This window comes from Phycodurus eques, chromosome 11 (assembly GCF_024500275.1).
Source record: "Phycodurus eques isolate BA_2022a chromosome 11, UOR_Pequ_1.1, whole genome shotgun sequence".
Classification (NCBI taxonomy): Eukaryota; Metazoa; Chordata; class Actinopteri; order Syngnathiformes; family Syngnathidae; genus Phycodurus; species Phycodurus eques.
Genome location: NC_084535.1, coordinates 20690175 through 20708625, shown reverse-complemented (window position 1 = coordinate 20708625; position 18451 = coordinate 20690175). Strand labels below are relative to the sequence as shown.

The 18451-nt window shown below is 40.0% G+C and overlaps 1 protein-coding gene and 1 long non-coding RNA gene across 5 annotated transcripts in view; both read left to right on the top strand.

Moving 5' to 3' along the window:
- The first annotated feature begins 4116 nt into the window (after positions 1-4116).
- Positions 4117-18451, top strand: part of LOC133409499 (regulator of microtubule dynamics protein 2) — a 40706-nt gene continuing 26371 nt past the window's right edge. The window contains exons 1-2 of one of the 4 annotated variants that reach the window (XM_061689590.1): positions 4117-4169; positions 5763-6224. In XM_061689590.1, coding sequence (XP_061545574.1) covers positions 5773-6224 — 452 coding nt within the window. In that variant the 5' untranslated portion in view covers positions 4117-4169; positions 5763-5772. Of the gene's footprint in view, positions 4170-4677; positions 5023-5762; positions 6225-18451 lie in introns of those variants that run through there. The other 3 variants (XM_061689589.1, XM_061689588.1, XM_061689587.1) reach the window with 3 other exon arrangements.
- On the top strand, positions 15040-18107 carry LOC133409500 (uncharacterized). The gene is made up of 3 exons (XR_009769414.1): positions 15040-16625; positions 16969-17025; positions 17102-18107. It is a non-coding gene; the product is annotated as an uncharacterized LOC133409500 (long non-coding RNA).

Here is an 18451-nt window from a genome sequence, read left to right as displayed (position 1 = left end):
TGTATGCATTTTATAATTTGTCCAAGAATAGCTAAAACATTACTCATCTTTTACTTTGATGACATTACTTGATCCACAAGGTTGCCTAAAATAATTTATAGCCTGCAATAAGTGGAAGGAACACAATAAAACTTTTCTTCCAAAGATGTGCCTCCTTTGAATGAGTATTTTATCATGCTTATAGGTGGCTGTGTGTGTGTGTGTGTGTGTGTGTGTGTGTGTGTGTGTGTGTGTGTGTAAGACAAAGGGAGTGAGAGAAAATGAAAGAAGACAGAAATAGTTGAGGGTGTGTAGGCATGGCTCTGACCACCGGCATGCATATGAGGAAGCAGCCTCCACTCCACAGACCAACGGACGGTTGAAAGACACTCCTCAACGCCGCACTCAGCAGGCCAAATGCAAGTCTACTAGCCCTCCCCACCCTCAGCTATTCTAGGCACTGTACTGGCTTTCAGTTAGCAACCACATGCAAAGAGGCAGGGATGGAGCAACAGGAGAAATTGCAGCTTTTGCAAACGAGGGGAGCGCTGGATTGTTGCGTGTTGTTTTTGTCGCGTGACTTTTTGGAAATTTAGATTTTTGTGTTCTGATCAAATTTTGGTGATTAGTTTATTATGATATAGAATTATGTTAAAACTACATAGAATTCACTGTATTTTGAAGAAGGGTAGCACACGAGGCAAATAATATGCTAAATTTAAGTGCGGATTCAGATGAAGGTGCCGATCAAAGGTTTTTCACTGTTGTAGTTTGCTTGTGTTCGGACAAACTGACTTTTCTATAAGAAAAGCTTCCACCAAGGAACAAACCCCACCCTGGACAAATATGATACAATTTCTAATAAAACAAAATTCAGAATGGTGTGCAGTATGCCTTTAAAGGTTTCATCCACTATTTCAAACTGACTCAAGAAAATAATGGAAAACAATGCATCAGGGGACGGTATTACAATCAATTCATTCATCCATTTTTTATACCACTTGTCCTCATTAGGCATGCGTTACGCTTGACTGGTTGCCAGCCCCTTGTAGGAGGTCTGTACAAACACTGCAATCAGTAGCTAGCTAAGGTTTTTTTTTTAAAAAAAAATATTTTTATTTTTTAATAGCAACACGTTAGTAGCATAATGCTAGTATTCTGACTAGCAACCGAATACTATTAATTTTTGGGATAATACATGTTATGCAGGTTATCCAAATACATTGTTCAAACATAATTACAGTACCTTTTAAAAGAGTAAAAAAATATTTGAAAAATGTTTATACTGCTCGGAAAGTGTCACACATCAGTATTCTGTCCTGTACTGTAATTGTAAGACTGAATCACCAAGCCACAAATTTAACTTATCAACAAGTGTGCAGATTGTTGACTCACAGTTCTGAGGTCCCGGGTTCAAATCCAGCCTCGCCTGTGTGGAGTTTGCATGTTCTCCCTGTACCTGCATGGGTTTTCTCCAAGTAGCAGGCCCAGAGTCAGCTGGGATAGGCTGCAGCACGCCCGCGAACCTAGTGAGGATAAGCGATACGGAAAATGGACGGATGGATGGTTTTGTCATACTAGTGTCTACAAAATTCCCCTCTGACAGGTACTTTTGTTTGACGGAGTTTTGTATCCGCTTTGTCCATGTTTGGCTAAGCCCCCTTTCCTCTGATTGGTTGCCTCTGTGTAGAAGACCCAAACCTCACTACTTGTGAGAGCACGCGTGTTGTGTTGACAGCCCTGGCTCGGGGCGGAGAGGTAGGTGGAGATCTTCACTAGTGACGTAGATAAGTGCGAGAAATTCAAATTACCTGATTTCAGGCCTCTCGGCAGAAAAATGTCTGTGACTCAGAAATGAGTGGATGATTTTAATTCATATTTCACATGTTTACTGAGGCACCCAAGAGCCAATATAACATCCCAAATACCAGAAAAAGTTGGTTTGGGAAAATATGGGACCTTTAACTGTTTGATCACTGCAATTTGACTAACGTATGGGCCAACAGAACTGACCTCTCATGTTTTGTTTGGTTCAACAGTGTTGTTGTCTTTCCACTGGCTGAAATGTTTCCACAATGATGACCCACTTTTACCTCCACCCCCCCCCCCCCTTTTTTAAGATGTTTTAAATACTGATATAATTTTGGTCTTGTCCAAATGTCCAACTGAGAATATAATTTATTTCCATCCATCCATTTTCTGTACCGCTTATCCTCACGAGGGTCGCGAGCGTGCTGGAACCTATCCCAGCTATCTTTGGGCGAGAGGCGGGGTACACCCTGAATTGGTCGTCAGCCAATCGCAGAGCAAATACTGTACAAACAAACACCCATGCACACTCACATTCACACCTATGGGCAATTTAGTCTTCAATTAACCTACCATTCATGTTTTTGGAATGTGGGAGGAAACCGGAGTATCCGGAGCAAACCTACGCAGGCACAGGGAGAACAGGCAAACTCCACACAGGTGACGCCGGGTTTGAACCCAGGTTCTCAGAACTGTGAGGCAGATGTACTAACGAGTGCCGTCAGATATAATTTATTTATTGTTATTATAGCACACTAGGAAGTAACAAATTATTGTTCTAATATTCCTAGCAGTATGAGTTATACTTTTTTAAAATCATGTTATAGCAAGCATCTTGGGGATCAGACCTGCTATTCATACTGAGACCACTGTGCCTATATTATCTCACATTTATTGGTTCGTTCATAGTTTGGTGATGCCTTGGAATTTACAATGATTGCAGACACAAGGCACAAAAATAGTGCGTAGTTTTCTAAATCACTTTCAATTTGAATTATACAACTAACCACTAAAACACTAAGAATTCCATTTTTAAATCAGGAGCAAAAAAACTCCTTTATTATTATATAAATTACTATTAAGTCACTAGGAGTAATTTATGAAATGACCTATATATGAAACAGATATTATTGGTTTTGATGAGTATTCATGACACCTTCCTTCTGAACTCTCTGCAATAGAAGCTAGGCTTGAGTTATTATGCAGAAATACAGTATGTCTTTGGGACAGAGTTATCATGGATGTTTGGTTGTTGCATATGATTATGTTTTGGTCTACTTGAGACAAGCGAGACATGATGAAAGTGCCCAAACAGATGCGATTAAGTCTTTCCTCACCTTTGCAGGCAAAGACACATATGGGCCCACTTGTGAATGGAGCTGTGGACATAAATCACAGGTGGGTGAGTCAGGAGTGTATGACCTACATCTTTGGCATATTCCACTCATAACCACAATTGGTTGTTGTGTGCTTGTTCAAAATCTTGACACTGCATCTTATTTCGTATATAAGCAGAGCCCTTGACACAAGATTTCTTGAAGGCTATACTTGTGAACAGGCTGTATAAGCAGGAAGAGTTCAAAATGTGTAATTTTGGTGCCCCCTGTTGGTCAAGTTACGTCATAGCAAGTATTTGGCACCAGTTTAAATCTTACGTTTAGAAGACTGATTCTAATACATTAGACTAGTCGATATCTGTACACTGCTTCTCTCTCTCTCTCTCTCTCTCTCTCTCTCTCTCTCTATATATATATATATATATATATATATGTACTAGGATAGATAAAAAACCCAAGAAATTATAACATTCACCACCAGCCAGTTGCTTACAAGTGATTATAATTACATAATAAAAACTTCAAATCAGTTACGATTTATTTTCATTGGGACACATGCGAAATTATAGTAAATCATCTTAGCGGCTTTGGTTTAAGTGGAAAAAGTGTAGGCCCATTGTTCCCTGTTGGCAGAATGCAAGTTGTGGGCAAAGGAACAAGACAGTGTTCAAAGTGCATGGGAGAAACGGCACATAGAGTACATCATTATGACATAAAGTAACTTCATGCTACATTGCAATCAGTATTGTCATCTCAAACATTTATATTTAAATCATTAAGTGCTTTTGGCACCCAAAATATACAGTGTACAGTATAACCTTTTACCTTGTAAAGTTACACATCTTGTGTGCTTTTTGTTTTTGATGAAAAAGCTCCTAAACAGGAAAATTTATTTTCCGCCAAGCCCTCTGTGCCATGGAAGCTATTTATAACTCTTAAATAAACCTCATTGAGGATAGCACTGACCACAGGTCCAAGGTTGATGTGATGAGTTTTTAGTCAGAACAGTCTCTGAAGAGAAAGTGCGAGGAGCAAATTCCGGAGGTAAGTTCCAGTGTTTTATGCTATCGATTAATCAACCTCAAATTCATGATGTTAATATTTGAAGATTGTCAATAACTCTTAAAAGTACATGCAGCCAGAAGCATAAAATGGTAAAAAAAATAAAATGTATTTAAACTGAAATGAGTAATAGTGATAATTTCATCTGCAAGCTGTGTTGTTGGTCTTGATAGTTGGCTTTGTACTTAATGGTTATATCCTCACATCTCCTGCTGTGAATTTCGGACAGATTCTTCTGTTACGGGATCACAACAAACTAAGACAATTCAAAGGCTCTCCATCAACGGATGACAAATAAATAATTTCATTAATAAATTTAATGAAATGGGATTTCTGACTTGAACAATTCCTCCCAAAAACAAACAAAACAAAACAAACCCCCCCCCCCCCCCCCCCCCCCAAAAAAAAAAGAAAAACTGTTGGGAAGGCGGAACTCTGCATTACTGCCGTTGAAACCGCACGGACTGTTTTGCTCGATACACTAGAGAGCTGTTAGAACCGCCTCCAGCCAGGCTTCTCTTTAATCTTCAGCAACAATAAGTTCCACAATAACGTCGACATTTGTTGTGCATTTGAAATCAGGCGCTATGTATTGAAATCGAATTGTAATCATGCTTCGTGTTCAACACAGCGGTACAGTATTATTGTATAACCTCGGCCAGCAACTTCGTTTAGGTCGTTGACTGGGAACGAAGCTAACAGCAACACGACTCATTGCAACTGTAGGTAAATAACAAGAGTGTATTTTTCTTTTTCTTTTTTTTACTACAAAGCTATAATACTGTCGCAGACAGACAGGCGGTTTGTTCAGGCTTCGTCGAACTGCTGTCTGCTGGTACGTGCTCCCTTGAGTGGTCAGTGTTTGGATTCAGAGTTTCATTCGTAACGCTGATATTATGCTGCAAGTGTGTGTCGTGCGCCTTCTCCTTTGCTAGTGACTTATTGACCTATTTGGATTTACTTCATTTGTGATGTTTTACTGTTACAGCCGTAATACTTAGATGTGTCTGCCAAGAGAGGTTAGACGTTCAACATTGATCTACCCCTGAAACTTTACTATGTCACCAGTTTAGGTTCTGCTCTTGGCATCCAAACTTGCAATGATAATGATAACCACACTAGCTTTGTTTCTGTTTTTATCAAAATGTTGAATTATTGATTGATTCCAGGTTCTTCAACAAAATATTAAATGTATGGTGCGCATGCTGATTAGTGTTCTTTTACCTCTAATATACTGTATTTGTTTTCTGTTTGAGCTGTTATAGGTGGTTATATAATTAAAAAGAAAAGCAATTTATGATGAATCTGAAAAACCTCATATTTGCATATATATGTATATATATGTACATGCATGGCTTTCCACTTTCTATATCTACTGTATTTGGCCACTGTTAATTTCAAATGCTGCAGTTGTATTGCAGTTTATAATGTTTTTACCAGATGTGTGGGGCTAACTAAGGTGGTTGCACATGGATTTCGATCCACATTACAACAATTAAACTTGCCATTCATTGATTTGATGTCAGTTCACCCCAACCCACACACAAATAACCTGAAGATTTCCTGTCTGTGCAGGCCTTCAAGGATGGCCCAAACAAACAGCAAAGTCCTGATTCTGGGCGCATTGGCTGGAGTGGCTGGCATTGGCTTGGCTGTGGCATGTTACCAGGGCTATAAGATGAGACGGAGAGCCTCATTGCCAGCGCGTTACCTCTGCACTAATAACGAACCTACACTGGGCATGACGTTAATGAATAGTCCCGGTCTACCTGGGGACCAGATTGAGGTGTTGGACCGCCTTGAGGCGCTACTTCAATGTGTGTCAGAGCTGAAGGATGAGATGAAAGCATTGAAGAATGCCTTGCCGATGCGGCATGGTCAAGTTGGCGAAGAGCTTGCGGGAGGTGATAGGACAGAGGCACATCGAGCTGCTTCTCTCCATAGGACCACACCAACACGGAGGAAAAGGGCTGGAGGCAGCATCGCTGGGGCCATACCAGGGGGGCGAAGCTCTGAAGAAGCGGAGAGTGAGGGAGGGTGAGTATTAACATATTGGGACATGATCCTTAACCCCATGTTAATTTTGTGCAAAGCTTAAAGCATAGAATTGTCCAAGAAGCCTTATTATTGGTGTGCCCTTATACTTTTGCCCATATAGTACACAGTATAGTACACGTTTTAGCAGTAATAGAAGATAATTCCAGTAATACCCTGCGAATGGGTATCCGGATTGCGCCCTATAGTAATATGATAGTGAAAATATGCAAGTAATTGACACCCCCCTAACATGTTTTTAATTGTCTATATTAAGAGTTTAAACCATACATATACAACAAACTATGATACCAAAACACTTTTTCATTTCAAACTCTTGCAAACATCCTACCACATTGCTGAACTCTTAAATATAAACGTCTTTCAGCTAAGCACGTATAATAAAGCATATGTACTTGCCTACAATTCTTTCAAATTTGTTAAAATTGCTGTAAAGAGAAGTTTAAAATTATGTTGTGATCAATGATGACGAATTGGCGGTACATGATGATGAAGATAATGACTGCAAACCAGAGAAGTTACATCTCCTTCCTTCTCAGGCACTAGGAGGCGCTATATGTTTTGACGCAATTTTCTTGAGGAAAATGATGCTAGGCAGCTACTTTTGCTGCTTGTCCATGCTGACAGAGGCTTTTATACATCTCTTCGACACTATCAGAGTAAATACGTGGGCGGTGTGACTTAGAGGGAAAGAGTATGCCCTGCAACCGTACGGTCACCGGTTCGTATCCCCACCCAAGTGCATGTCGTCGTCGTGTCCCCAAGGCAAGACACTTAACCCACATTGCCCATGAATGAATTTGGTGGGATGTTTGCTGGTGCTCGGAGGGGCCGTAGGTGGAGAATCGCAGCCACGCTTCCGTCAGACTGCACCCTGCAGGGCAGCTCTTGCTACACAAGTAGCTCACCACAAGCAGGTATGACTGTGGAGTGAATAAATAATGCGTACAATTGTAAAGCGTCTTTGAGTACCTAGAAGAGTGCTATGTAAGTGTAATGCATTGTTATTATTAATAGCAATATAAAATATAACATAATACAAGGTAATTTGTTAGTATAAAATGTTTATTACAAATGAAATTATTTTCATGACTGTGTTTGCAGAATAATGTAAGAAAAAAGTAGTTTTTACTTTGAGGCTGGAAGGGCATACAGTAATATTTTTAATTCACTTTTTGGTAGTATTGTGAGCTATTTTCCTTACGGATGGTGGGAACTGCACTCAATAGTCAATATACTCAATAAATAGTAAAGCCTGGGTTCAAATCCGGCCTCACCTGTGTGGAGTTTGCATGTTCTCCCTGTGCCTGCGTGGGTTTTCTCCGGGTACTCCGGTTTCCTCCCGCATCCCAAAAACATGCATGGTAGGTCGATTGAAGACTCTAAATTGCCCGTAGAGGTGAATGTGAGTGCGAATGGTTGGTTGTTTATGTGTGCCCTACGATTGCCTGGCAACCAGTTCCCCGCCTCTCACCCAAAGATAGCTGGGATAGGCTACAGCATGCCCGCGACCCTAGTGAGGATAAGCGGTACAGAAAATGGATGGATGGATATGGTGCGAAAACCATTTGCTTTCTCCACGTGTGGCAACTTCTTGATGCAACTGGGGTATAGTTTAGTTTTATTGACGATCGCTGTTACTCTGTGCACTATTGTTATATTTCCTGTTTGTATGTAATTTGTATGTAGTTAAACAGAATTTGTGTACCAATATTCATTATTTTTTAATTTTTTCTTTTATTTTTGAGAGATAAGTGATGCGCTTTCAATGCAAATGTTCGTTAGCTCGTCAATGGTGTTTTCATTCATTGTGTGTTAGCTTTGAGCTAGTGATTTTTGAGAACAAAAATGAAGAAAGAAACAAAGTCTGTGATGTACAGTCCCCTCCAAAAGTATTGGAAAGGAAAGGTCAATTCATTTGTTTTTGTTGTGTACTGAAGACATTTGTGTTTCAGATCAAAAGATGAATATGAGACAAAAGGTCAGAGTTCCAGCTTTTATTTCATGGTATTTACGTCAAGATGTGTTAAACAACTCAGGAAAGAGCACCTTTTGTTTGAACCCACCCACTTTTCAAGTGAGCAAAATTATTGGAACATGTGACTGATGGGTGCTTCTAGTTGCTCGTTTAGATTGATTGCTTAAACATTAGACATTAGTGCTTGTTTGGTGTTGGGTTTCACCTGTGAAAACTGCATTTGCTGTTAAGCAAACATGAAGACCAGAGACCTGTCTATGGGAGTAAAGCAAACAGTTTTGAAGCTAAGAGAAGAGGGGAAACCCCATCAGAGGTGTTACACAAATATTGTGCATAACCAATACAACAATTTGGAATCCGCTGAAAAAGAAAGAAACTACTGGTGTGCTGAGAAACAGACATCAAACAGGTCGGCCAAGGGTATCAACAGCAGTTACTGACAGAAACATTGTCAGAGCTGTGAAGAAACACCCAAAGACAACAGTCAGTGACATCACTGCCAAACTCCACAGGGCAGGGGGGAAGGTATCACAATCCACTGTTCGAAGAAGAGTTTGAGAGGAGGAATATCTACAGGCCATACCACAAGAGGCAAACCACTGGATTTTGAACGTAAGTACAGTAAGTACAAAGAAGAGCCACAAAGGTTTTGGAACAAAGTTTTATGGACTGATGGAACCAAGATTAACCTCTACCAAAGTGATGGAAAGACCAAAGTATGGGAAAGAAAGGATCTGCTTGTGATCCAAAACACACATGCTCATTTGTGAAGCATGGTTGAGGTAATGCCATGGCTTGGGCTTGCATGCCTGCTTCTGGAATGGGCTCACGAGTCTTTATTGATGAGGTAACTCATGATGATAGCAGCAGAATGAATTCTGAAGTCTACAAAAGTCTACAGAGGGGGATGGGAAGACATCTTATGAACTCAAAGGGATATATTTTAATATTAAGGCCAACAATTTCTATCTTGGTCTCATCGGACAAGAGAATCTTATTTCTCACCATCTTGGAGTCGTTCAGGTGTTTTTTTTTTTAGCAAACTCCATGCGGGCTTTCATGTGTCTTGCACTGAGGAGATGCTTCCGTCGAGCCACTCTGCCATGAAGACCCGACTGGTGGAGGGCTGCAGTGATGGTTGACTTTCTAGAACTTTCTCCCATCTCCCGACTGCATCTCTGGAGCTTAGCCACAGTGATCTTTGGGTTCTTCTTTACCTCTCTCACCAATGCTCTTATCCCCCAATTCCTCAGTTTGGCCGGACGACCAGCTCTAGGAAGGGTTCTGATCTTCCCAAACGCCTTCCACTTAAGGAATATGGAAGACGTCTGTGCTCTTAGGAACCTTAAGTGCAGCAGAAATGTTTTGGTAATCTTGGCCAGATCTGTGCCTTGCCACAATTCTGTCTCTGAGCTCTTCAGGCAGTTCCTTTGACCTCACAATTCTCATTTGCTTTGACATGCACTGTGAGCTGTAAAATCTTATACAGACAGGTGTGTGGCTTTCATAATCAAGTCCAATCAGTATAATCAAACACAGCTGGACTCCAATGAAGGTGTAAAACCATCTCAAGGATGATCAGAAGCAATGAGCAGCACCCGAGTTAAATGTATGAGTGTCACAGCAAAGGGTCTGAATACTTATGGCTGTGTGATAGTTCAGTTTTTCATTTTTAATAAATCTGCAAAAATTCAGTTCTGTTTTTTCTGTCAATATGGGGTGCTGTGTGTACATTAATGAAGGAAAAATATGAACTTATATGATTTTAGCAAATGGCTGCAATATAAAAAAGAGTGAAAAATTTAAGGGGTCTGAATACTACAAGTGTTTAAATGAATGTCTGGTGGTGACTGTAAATTAAATAAAGCAGAAACAAAAGCTTAAAGCAGTGTTGTCAGTGCCAAATGCGTCTTCATTGCAAAACATAACAAAAAGAAACAGCAATGTTGAATGCAATATGCGTGTCTGTATATCACCAGTCAAGTGCCACTTTGTCTTCGGGGCCGCCAGGAGTCAGCCCTAGATCGGGCGAACTGGGTCCCCCCACCATCGATTGCTACCATGGGTGCTAAAGTCTTGCCCTTTTATTTATCTTCTTCGGACAGTCTCTGATCCATTGTCCATCCAATATCCCTTTTTTCCACAATTAAAGCATCTTCTGCACCCTCCGCGTCCCCTTCCTTGTCCAGTATCCGGCCTCAGCCTCCTCAAATCTGGTTCAGCGGTGCTTTGCTTTCCATGAGGCTGTCATTGAGTGCATCCCACAAGGCCTGGCGGCGTGGGAGGTAGGCGGTTGCTCTTATAGTGACACAGCAGCAGGCTGTGTGAGAAGAAGGTGGTCGGGGGGCGCGCAGAAGTTCTGCGTGGCGAGGGCCGTGCTATAAGTCGCAGGAGGCGGTTGTGTTGTTGGTTTTCTTCCAAATTGCACTCTCCTTGATCTTTGTCTTAGGGTGATTGATTTCTGGAGGCCACTATGGAACCCAGCTCGCGACCACAACCTGACATCCTCGCCCAGGCCAACTCCCCCAGACTACAGGCGATACACCGTTATAAGTAACTTGCCCTACACATAGTTTTTGTCTTCTGTCCCTGTTCGCATCTAAATCTAACAGTCAACCACATTTCACAATTCTTAACTTTAATTCTTTTTTCTTTCTCAAACAGATTTATTTTTTCCCCTCAACCTGTTTTTTAGTTCTTGTAACTGTCAAAATAGGAGGTGATGGGGAGAACTTTTCTGCTCGTGTAAACATTTTTAAAATGCCATAAACACAAATTATTGTGTCACATTGTCTGTTGTAGATGCAACTTTGGAGCTTCTGAATGCAGGCGCAGGTTTCGAACTAAAGGACTTTAGTTTTTATGTGGCCCATAAAAGCAAATCAATTATGTCAACTTCCCTGATTCTTGCTAAAATCTGTACCACAATTTCAAATTTTCATATGTAATAAATAATAATGTTAAGATATTGCAAGCATTTTTTACAGTAAGTTGAACAATAGTTGAACAAACTATTATCCTTGACTTCTGATTTCAAAAGTATTCATCAATTTGCTGTGTATATTTAAAACGATGATGAGGTGGACCAGTCCTGACTTAGGACCAGTCACAAGAAGGAGTCATGCGATATCACTGATGACAAAACTCCTTTCATCTCTGTATTTCCGTGTGTCTGGGTAAATATATCAACATTAAACTTAATCATTGCATTTACAGTTAAATGTTTTTATGATGGAAACATTTCAACCTTGGAAGAGATTCATTTCCATTATTGGTGTGCAGTGATGGATTTTGTGGATAATATTGCAACAAGGCGACATGGTGAACGACTGATTAACACATCTGCCTCACAGTTCTGAGGACCGGGTTCAAATCCCAGTTTGAAGTTTGCATGTTCTCCCCGTGCCTGCGTGGGTTTTCTCCGGGTATTCCGGTTTCCTCCCACATCTAAAAAACATGCATGGTAGGTTGATTGAAGACTCTAAATTGCCCGTAGGTGTGAATGTGAGTGCAAATGGTTGTTTGTTTATATGTGCCCTGCGATTGGCTGGCGACCAGTTCAGGCTGTACCCCGCCTCTCGCCCGAAGATAGCTGGGATAGGCTCCAGGACACCTGCGACCCTAGTGAGGATAAACGGTACAGAAAATGTATGGATGCATATTGCAACAGCAATTGATAAGAAACAACATACTATAGTTGCATTTATTGATTTACCTAACACGTGTAATATAATTCACCATTCCTTACTTTTACAAAACCAATTGAATATTATGGAATAAGAGATGCCACTCAACATTGGCTGAAAAGTTATTTAAATAACAGGTTACAATGTGAAAATTAATAATACAAAGTCACATCGTAGAAGTGTAACGTGATGTACCACAAGGCTTGATATTAGGTCCTGAATGATTCATACTTTATATAAATGATATTTGTACAGTAAAGCTTTACACTTTAATTCCAGTATGCCACCATCACCTAGACGTTATGAGAGAGGTGTGCACTTTCTAATACACCACCGCCACCTAGAGGTTATGAAAAAGGTGTAGCCTACACTTTCATTCCAATATGACGGGTATAAATGACTGCATATATGTACAATTGTACTCATAAGTCTACATCCCCAGGTAGAATCTGTGAAATATTGTTGTTGTTTTTTTAATACAACTGATGACTGAACAACAACCTCCACAAAGCTGCAGTTTCAAAACTAAAGGCTAGGATGCATCAGAGCATAAATACTTAAACATTTCACTGTGAATGAATTTTCTAACTTTTGCCATTCCGATGTATAATATGCACTATTGACTTTTGAAGATTTTTTTTGGGGGGGGGGGGTGTATTATACACAAGAAATAATGGTAAATTATGGAATAGCCTTAGTAATGATCTGAAATTATGTTGCTCTAAAGAGAGATTTAAAAAGCCCTTACAAAGTAAAATCAGGGTTCTAAATCAGAGTAAGTCCTTGTTTCTTGTATGAAAATAGATTTTCTTCTTTTGCCTGTAGACACTGTTTTTTTTTGTGTTAAGAACTGTAAAGGATAGGCAATAATAATCATTGTGCTTCAGTTTATTCTTATTTTGGGTCGGATTTTTGTGGAGTTGTGTGATCGGGTGAGTGTCTGTGGTATGATGTCCCATTTTTGTGCATTCACACAACCTTTGTTGTGATTTATTGTAAGAATAACCAAAAATAAACTATTCATTCTAAAAGATGCATAATTCTATCAAATCGGAGGCCGACCAACACTCCACAGCAGCTTTCTTCAATTTCAGATGATGTATTACATAATTCAAGTTTAACAGGTCTCATGGTAGATATAAGTGCTTTCCTCAATGTCATCCTGACACACAAATTCCTGCACACTCCATTTTTTACAAAGTTGGATATGGCAAGCCTGTGCGCTGAGCACACTCTGGTCTAATGGCTGATAACAAAGACATTGGTAAACTGTAAACTCTCTCTCCTCAGTATCTTTATTTCAACTCTCTGAAAACAACCAGCTCTGAACCAATATCAGAATCATATTACTGTCCTAGATGGCCAACAGCAGGTTTTTTGTTAACACATTCACTGCCATTGACGGCCTTAGAAGTCTAATATCCACGTTAACTGGGAAGGCTGGCATTGAATGAGTTAATAATTATGTAGAACAAATCTCGTATGCCCACTTCTGGGTTGTGTGGTATAACTTAGTCAGGTGTATTTGTTTCAGATTCTTGTGTAAACAGCAGCCTAATGAAGGACCACATGCCCAGTTGACCTTTATCAACAGTCAAATGCCTTGAACTTATGCCAGTGTCTGTAACATAAATAACAGATGTTTCTATTTTAACAGACCACCATTTGAATATATTCTTCTAAAAACACACCTCACCGCTTGAATGGTGGCGATTGAGTCAAGGTTTTGTCTTTTGCAGTCGGGCAGACATTTTTTATGCGAGGGGATGTTTCTGCGAGTACTTAACCTGAATTGAACTGTCCTGCGTTGTTGCTGAACTAGCATAAAGCAGTGCCAAGACATCACAACATAGGTGTCACTGAATCTTAAATCAAAGTTGTACTGGTCCTCCCCACCCGTTACTGTCCTAATGCTCACACTATGATTTGTCTGTCATCTTGCAATACATTTGTACTAAAACAACACAGCGAAATTGAAAATCCAGTTCAGTAGGTCACTTTCCAATCAAGATAATATTGCCTTTTTGATCACTATTAAGTGACTGTAAACTTACTAGCAAACAGTTAAAACACCTATTCAATGACATTTTTGGAAAAATATTTGGGTCAGTCTTCTCTCCTGATGTTTCACCCTCCTTTGTGGTCTGAGAGAAGATATCAGATCTCTCTCTAGTTGCCATGTTACACACAGGTTTTGAGTGATGGGTTTTAACCGCATCAAATGCCCAGGTTATGAGATTTTAAAACAAATCACATCACACACATATAGTGCCGTGAAAAAGTATTGCCCCCCTTCTTAAATTCTTATTTATTTTGCAGTTTCCCCACTTTGTTTAAGCCCCTCAAACAAATGTAAATATCAGACAAATATTACCCAAGTGAACTTAAAATGCTGTTTTTAAATGGCGATTTTATTTATTAAGGAAAAAAAAAGTGACCCTAAACCTAATAACTGGTTGGGCCAACCTCAGCAGCAACAACTAAAATCAAGTGTTTTCTATAACTGGAAATGAGTCTTTCACATCTCTGTGGAGTTATTTTGGCCAACTCTTCCTTGCAGAATTGCTAGAATTCAGCAAAAATGGAGGGTTTTCGAGCATGAATGGCCTTTTAAGGTCATGCTACTGCATTTCAGTCGGATTAAAGTCTGGACTTTGATTAGCCACTCGAAAACCTTAATTGTTTTTGTTTTGTTTTGTTTTTTTTTGGGTTTTTTTTTTTTTTTTTTACACAGTTTTCAGACGTTGACTTGCTGGTCTGTTTTCGATTGTTATCCTGCTGCAGAAGTGCGCTTGAGCTTGAGGTCACAAACTGATGGCTGAACATTCTCCTTCAGGATTTTCGGTTAAATAGCAGAATTACAGTTCCATCAATCACAGCAAGTTGTCCAGGTCCTGAAGGACCAAAGCAGCCCAAGACCATCACACTCCCACCACCATGTTTAACTGTTGGTATGATGTTCTTTTTCTGAAATGCTGTGCTACATTTATGCTCGATGTAACGAGACACACGCCTTCCTAAAAGCTTAACTTTCATCACATCAGTCCATATAATATTTTACCAAAGGTCTTGGTAATCATTGAGATGTGTTGTTTTTTTGTTTTTTTTTGGGCAAAAGAAAGCCAAGCCTTTATGTTCTTTTTGGTCAGCAGTGGTTTTGTCCTTGGACCACTGCCATGGATGCAATGTTTGCCCAGTCTCTTCCTTATTGTTTTGTCATGAACTCTGACCTTAACTGAGGCAATGGAGGCCTGCAAGCTCTTTAGATGTTGTCCTGTGTTCCTTTGTGGCCTCCTGGATGAGTCATTGCTGTTCTCTTGGCGTAATCTTTGTTGGCCGGCCGCTCGTGCGAAGGTTCACCACTTTTGCATGTTTACTCCATGTGATGACAATGGGTCTCCCTATGGTTCGATGGAATCCTAAAGCTTTTGAATTGGCTTTTGTAAACCTTTCCAGACTGATAGATGCCAATTACTTTATTTCTCGACTGTACTGGAATTTCTTTGGATCGTGTCATTTTATTGCAGGTTTTTTGTAGATCTTTTTTTGTCCGACTTGATTTTGTTGGGGGCGAAACAGTGGACGACTGACTGATTAGCACATCTGCCGCACAGTTCTGAGGACCGGGGTTCAAATCCCGGCCTCGCCTGTGTGGAGTTTGCATGTTCTCCCTGTGCCTGCATGGGTTTTCTCTGGGCACTCCGGCTTCCTCCCACATCCCAAAAACATGCATGGTAGGTTGATTGAAGACTCTAAATTGCCCGTAGGTGTGAATGTGAGTGCAAATGGTTGTTTGTTTATATGTGCCCTGCAATTGGGTGGCGACCAGTTGAGGGTGTACCCTGCTTCTTGCCCGAAGATAGATGGGATAGACTACCCTAGTGAGGAGAAGCGGTACAGAAAATTGATGGCTGGATGGATTTTGTTGGGACAGATTCTGTTTAAGTGATTTCTTGATTGAACAGGTCTGGGTGTGATCAGTGGAAAATTCACCAAAAATTGCGATTAGCCACAATTAATTCATGATTTAATAAGGGGAGTAATTATTTTTCACACAGGGCTAATTATAATTTTTTTTCCATAACTCATTTAGAACCAAATACGTATTAATAAGTTTTCATAAACTCATCCATTTAATGCCAAAGACGTATTAATACGCTTCAGTGATTTTATTTATTTATTTTTTTGAAATGTATTTTTATTTTATTTTTTAAATAAAATTGTAAAAGACGGTTTGGCGCAGCTCCACAATACGTATCTAAGGCTTGGGAAGGATTTTGGTATGATAAATTGACACCAGAAGGCAGCAGTAGTTTTAATCAGAGCTTTGTCAGCACGTCAAAGGAAACCTTATCCGGTGAGGACCCATGTGACGTGGTGGAGCGTTGTAGGGGCGTGGTTGCAAGACAGAGACACAGTGAGCCACAGTTAGAGCGGAAAAACCATGGATACATACAGACAGTTTCCTCTAAAACAGAGTTTTACTTATGCCAAAAAGAATGACGATGTCATCCTTTTCCCAAAAAAGGGGAAAGAAAGGGATGACGCTACGACAACGAACACAGTGTAACGCTGGTCGCGTCGAGCATTCGAAGGCCAAAGATCGCGATCGGTCCACTGCCGATGGAGATTCGGACTCGGATTACAATGGGCCTTATCAGGGTTATCATCTGGTAGCAGCAGGGCGTCCACGTGAGCCCCCAGAAAGTCACAGAAGAGGTAAGAACTTGCTAACTTCAAAACTAACCTCCATAGCCTGAGCAGTTACTACGGTTACCATTTTTATCATGTAACATGCACAAATAAGTGCGACAGTTTGTCCTACGATACTGCACGTTTGCAAATCATGCATCTTTGAGACAAAAACGTGGCGCATTGATAGCTAGATGAACTGGATACATATATTTTTTATTGTTGTTCTTTTATTTATAGATGGTAGTGCACACAAATAAAATTTTCAGACAATGTGATGTGTGTAATGTAGATTTTTTTACCTTTCCTCATTGCGCTGTTGCAACAACAAATATTTTGTGGTAATTGTACATATTTCTATAAATTGCAGTTGGTGCAACCAGCAACAGATGCACTCCTACACCTGTTGGCAAGAAAGGTGAAAAAAGTAGGTTTTTCCACTTCACACTGCAGCAATAATATGCGTCATTGTGCTAATTGTTGATTTATTTATCATTTACAAGAGGTGCATCAAGCAGTGGTGGAGCTGTTCATGGCTGGTCTTCTGCTGACTGGGAACCCACAACAGTCCCATTCACGGCAACTCCCGGGGGCCTGGACTCTGACCAGCCAGCAGACTTCCTGGAGCTGTTCCTGACAAGGGAGCTTCTTCAACACATTCTGAACGAAAAACAAACGACTTTGCTCAGGATTATTTTAAGCACAAACCAACAGTCTGCCACACAGCAGAAGAAATGCATGGAAACTGATCACAGTGCAAGAGCTCAAAATATTTTGGGGAAACTATTTCATTACAGGATTTGTGAGGAAAAAAAAAAAACTCTTGCAATGTTGAGGAACGGAAAAACACGCACACAATCACACACAGCTGTACATCATCATCAAACTGGTATTTTGCAATCAAAATACCCTTTTTCTGTGTTGTTTATGTTGTTATATACTCAGAAAATGTTTAGATATTTGAGCTATCATAAAAGCAAAAAATAAAAAAAAAGCATCAAAGTGAAAGTTCTGCTTGAAATGCATTTCACAAAAGGCTCAGTTTATTTTCTTGGAAACAGTTATTTTCAAGAAACTTACCTATGTTCAACTGCTTTTTACTAAAGAATGGTAAAAGTTAGAAATGTACTTTTTTTGACTGATGACAGAAGAGGGTGACATCTTTCTTTTGGTGGGTTCCATGTTTCTATATCTATAGAACACGATTTTCTGTAGGCCTTCAAAAATCAGTCAAAAATGACTGGCTCCTGGCTCTTCCAATTTCTGAAAAACGGCTGGCATTAAATGAGTTTAAAAAATGAGATCATTTAAAAACAGCATTTTATGTTCACTTTGGTTATATTTGTCTGATATTTACATTTGTTTGGTGATCTTAAAGTAGGAAAACTATGCAAAAATGTAAGAATTTGAGAAGGGGGCCAATACTTTTTCACGGCCCTGTACCTCCTTGAATTAAAGAGTTTGTCCTGGCACTCTGTTATTTTTGTAGTACAAGGGCATGGGGGTGAGTGGGAATAGTAAAGGGATGAAGTTCGACCCCTTTAGGGATCATGCTGCTTTCCCACAAAGGAGCCAGTTGCACAATTTATCTATCCATTCAGTTCCGCTTAGATGGCTTTCACGCAACAAAAATGTACCCAAACATCAGAGCGTGGTTGAAACTATTGTAAAGTTATATTGTAATTCTCAGGGCCAATTTGAGTACTTTTTTTTAGTTTTTTGTTTAGTTAGTTTTTTAGGTTTTTTTGTTTGTTTGTTTTTTGTTACCGCAACGTCTTGAGTGCTAGCTCCCTCTCTTGATGTTAGAAAAGCAATACATCAGTCAACCTGTCTTTGTGCCAAGCTGTCAAAGG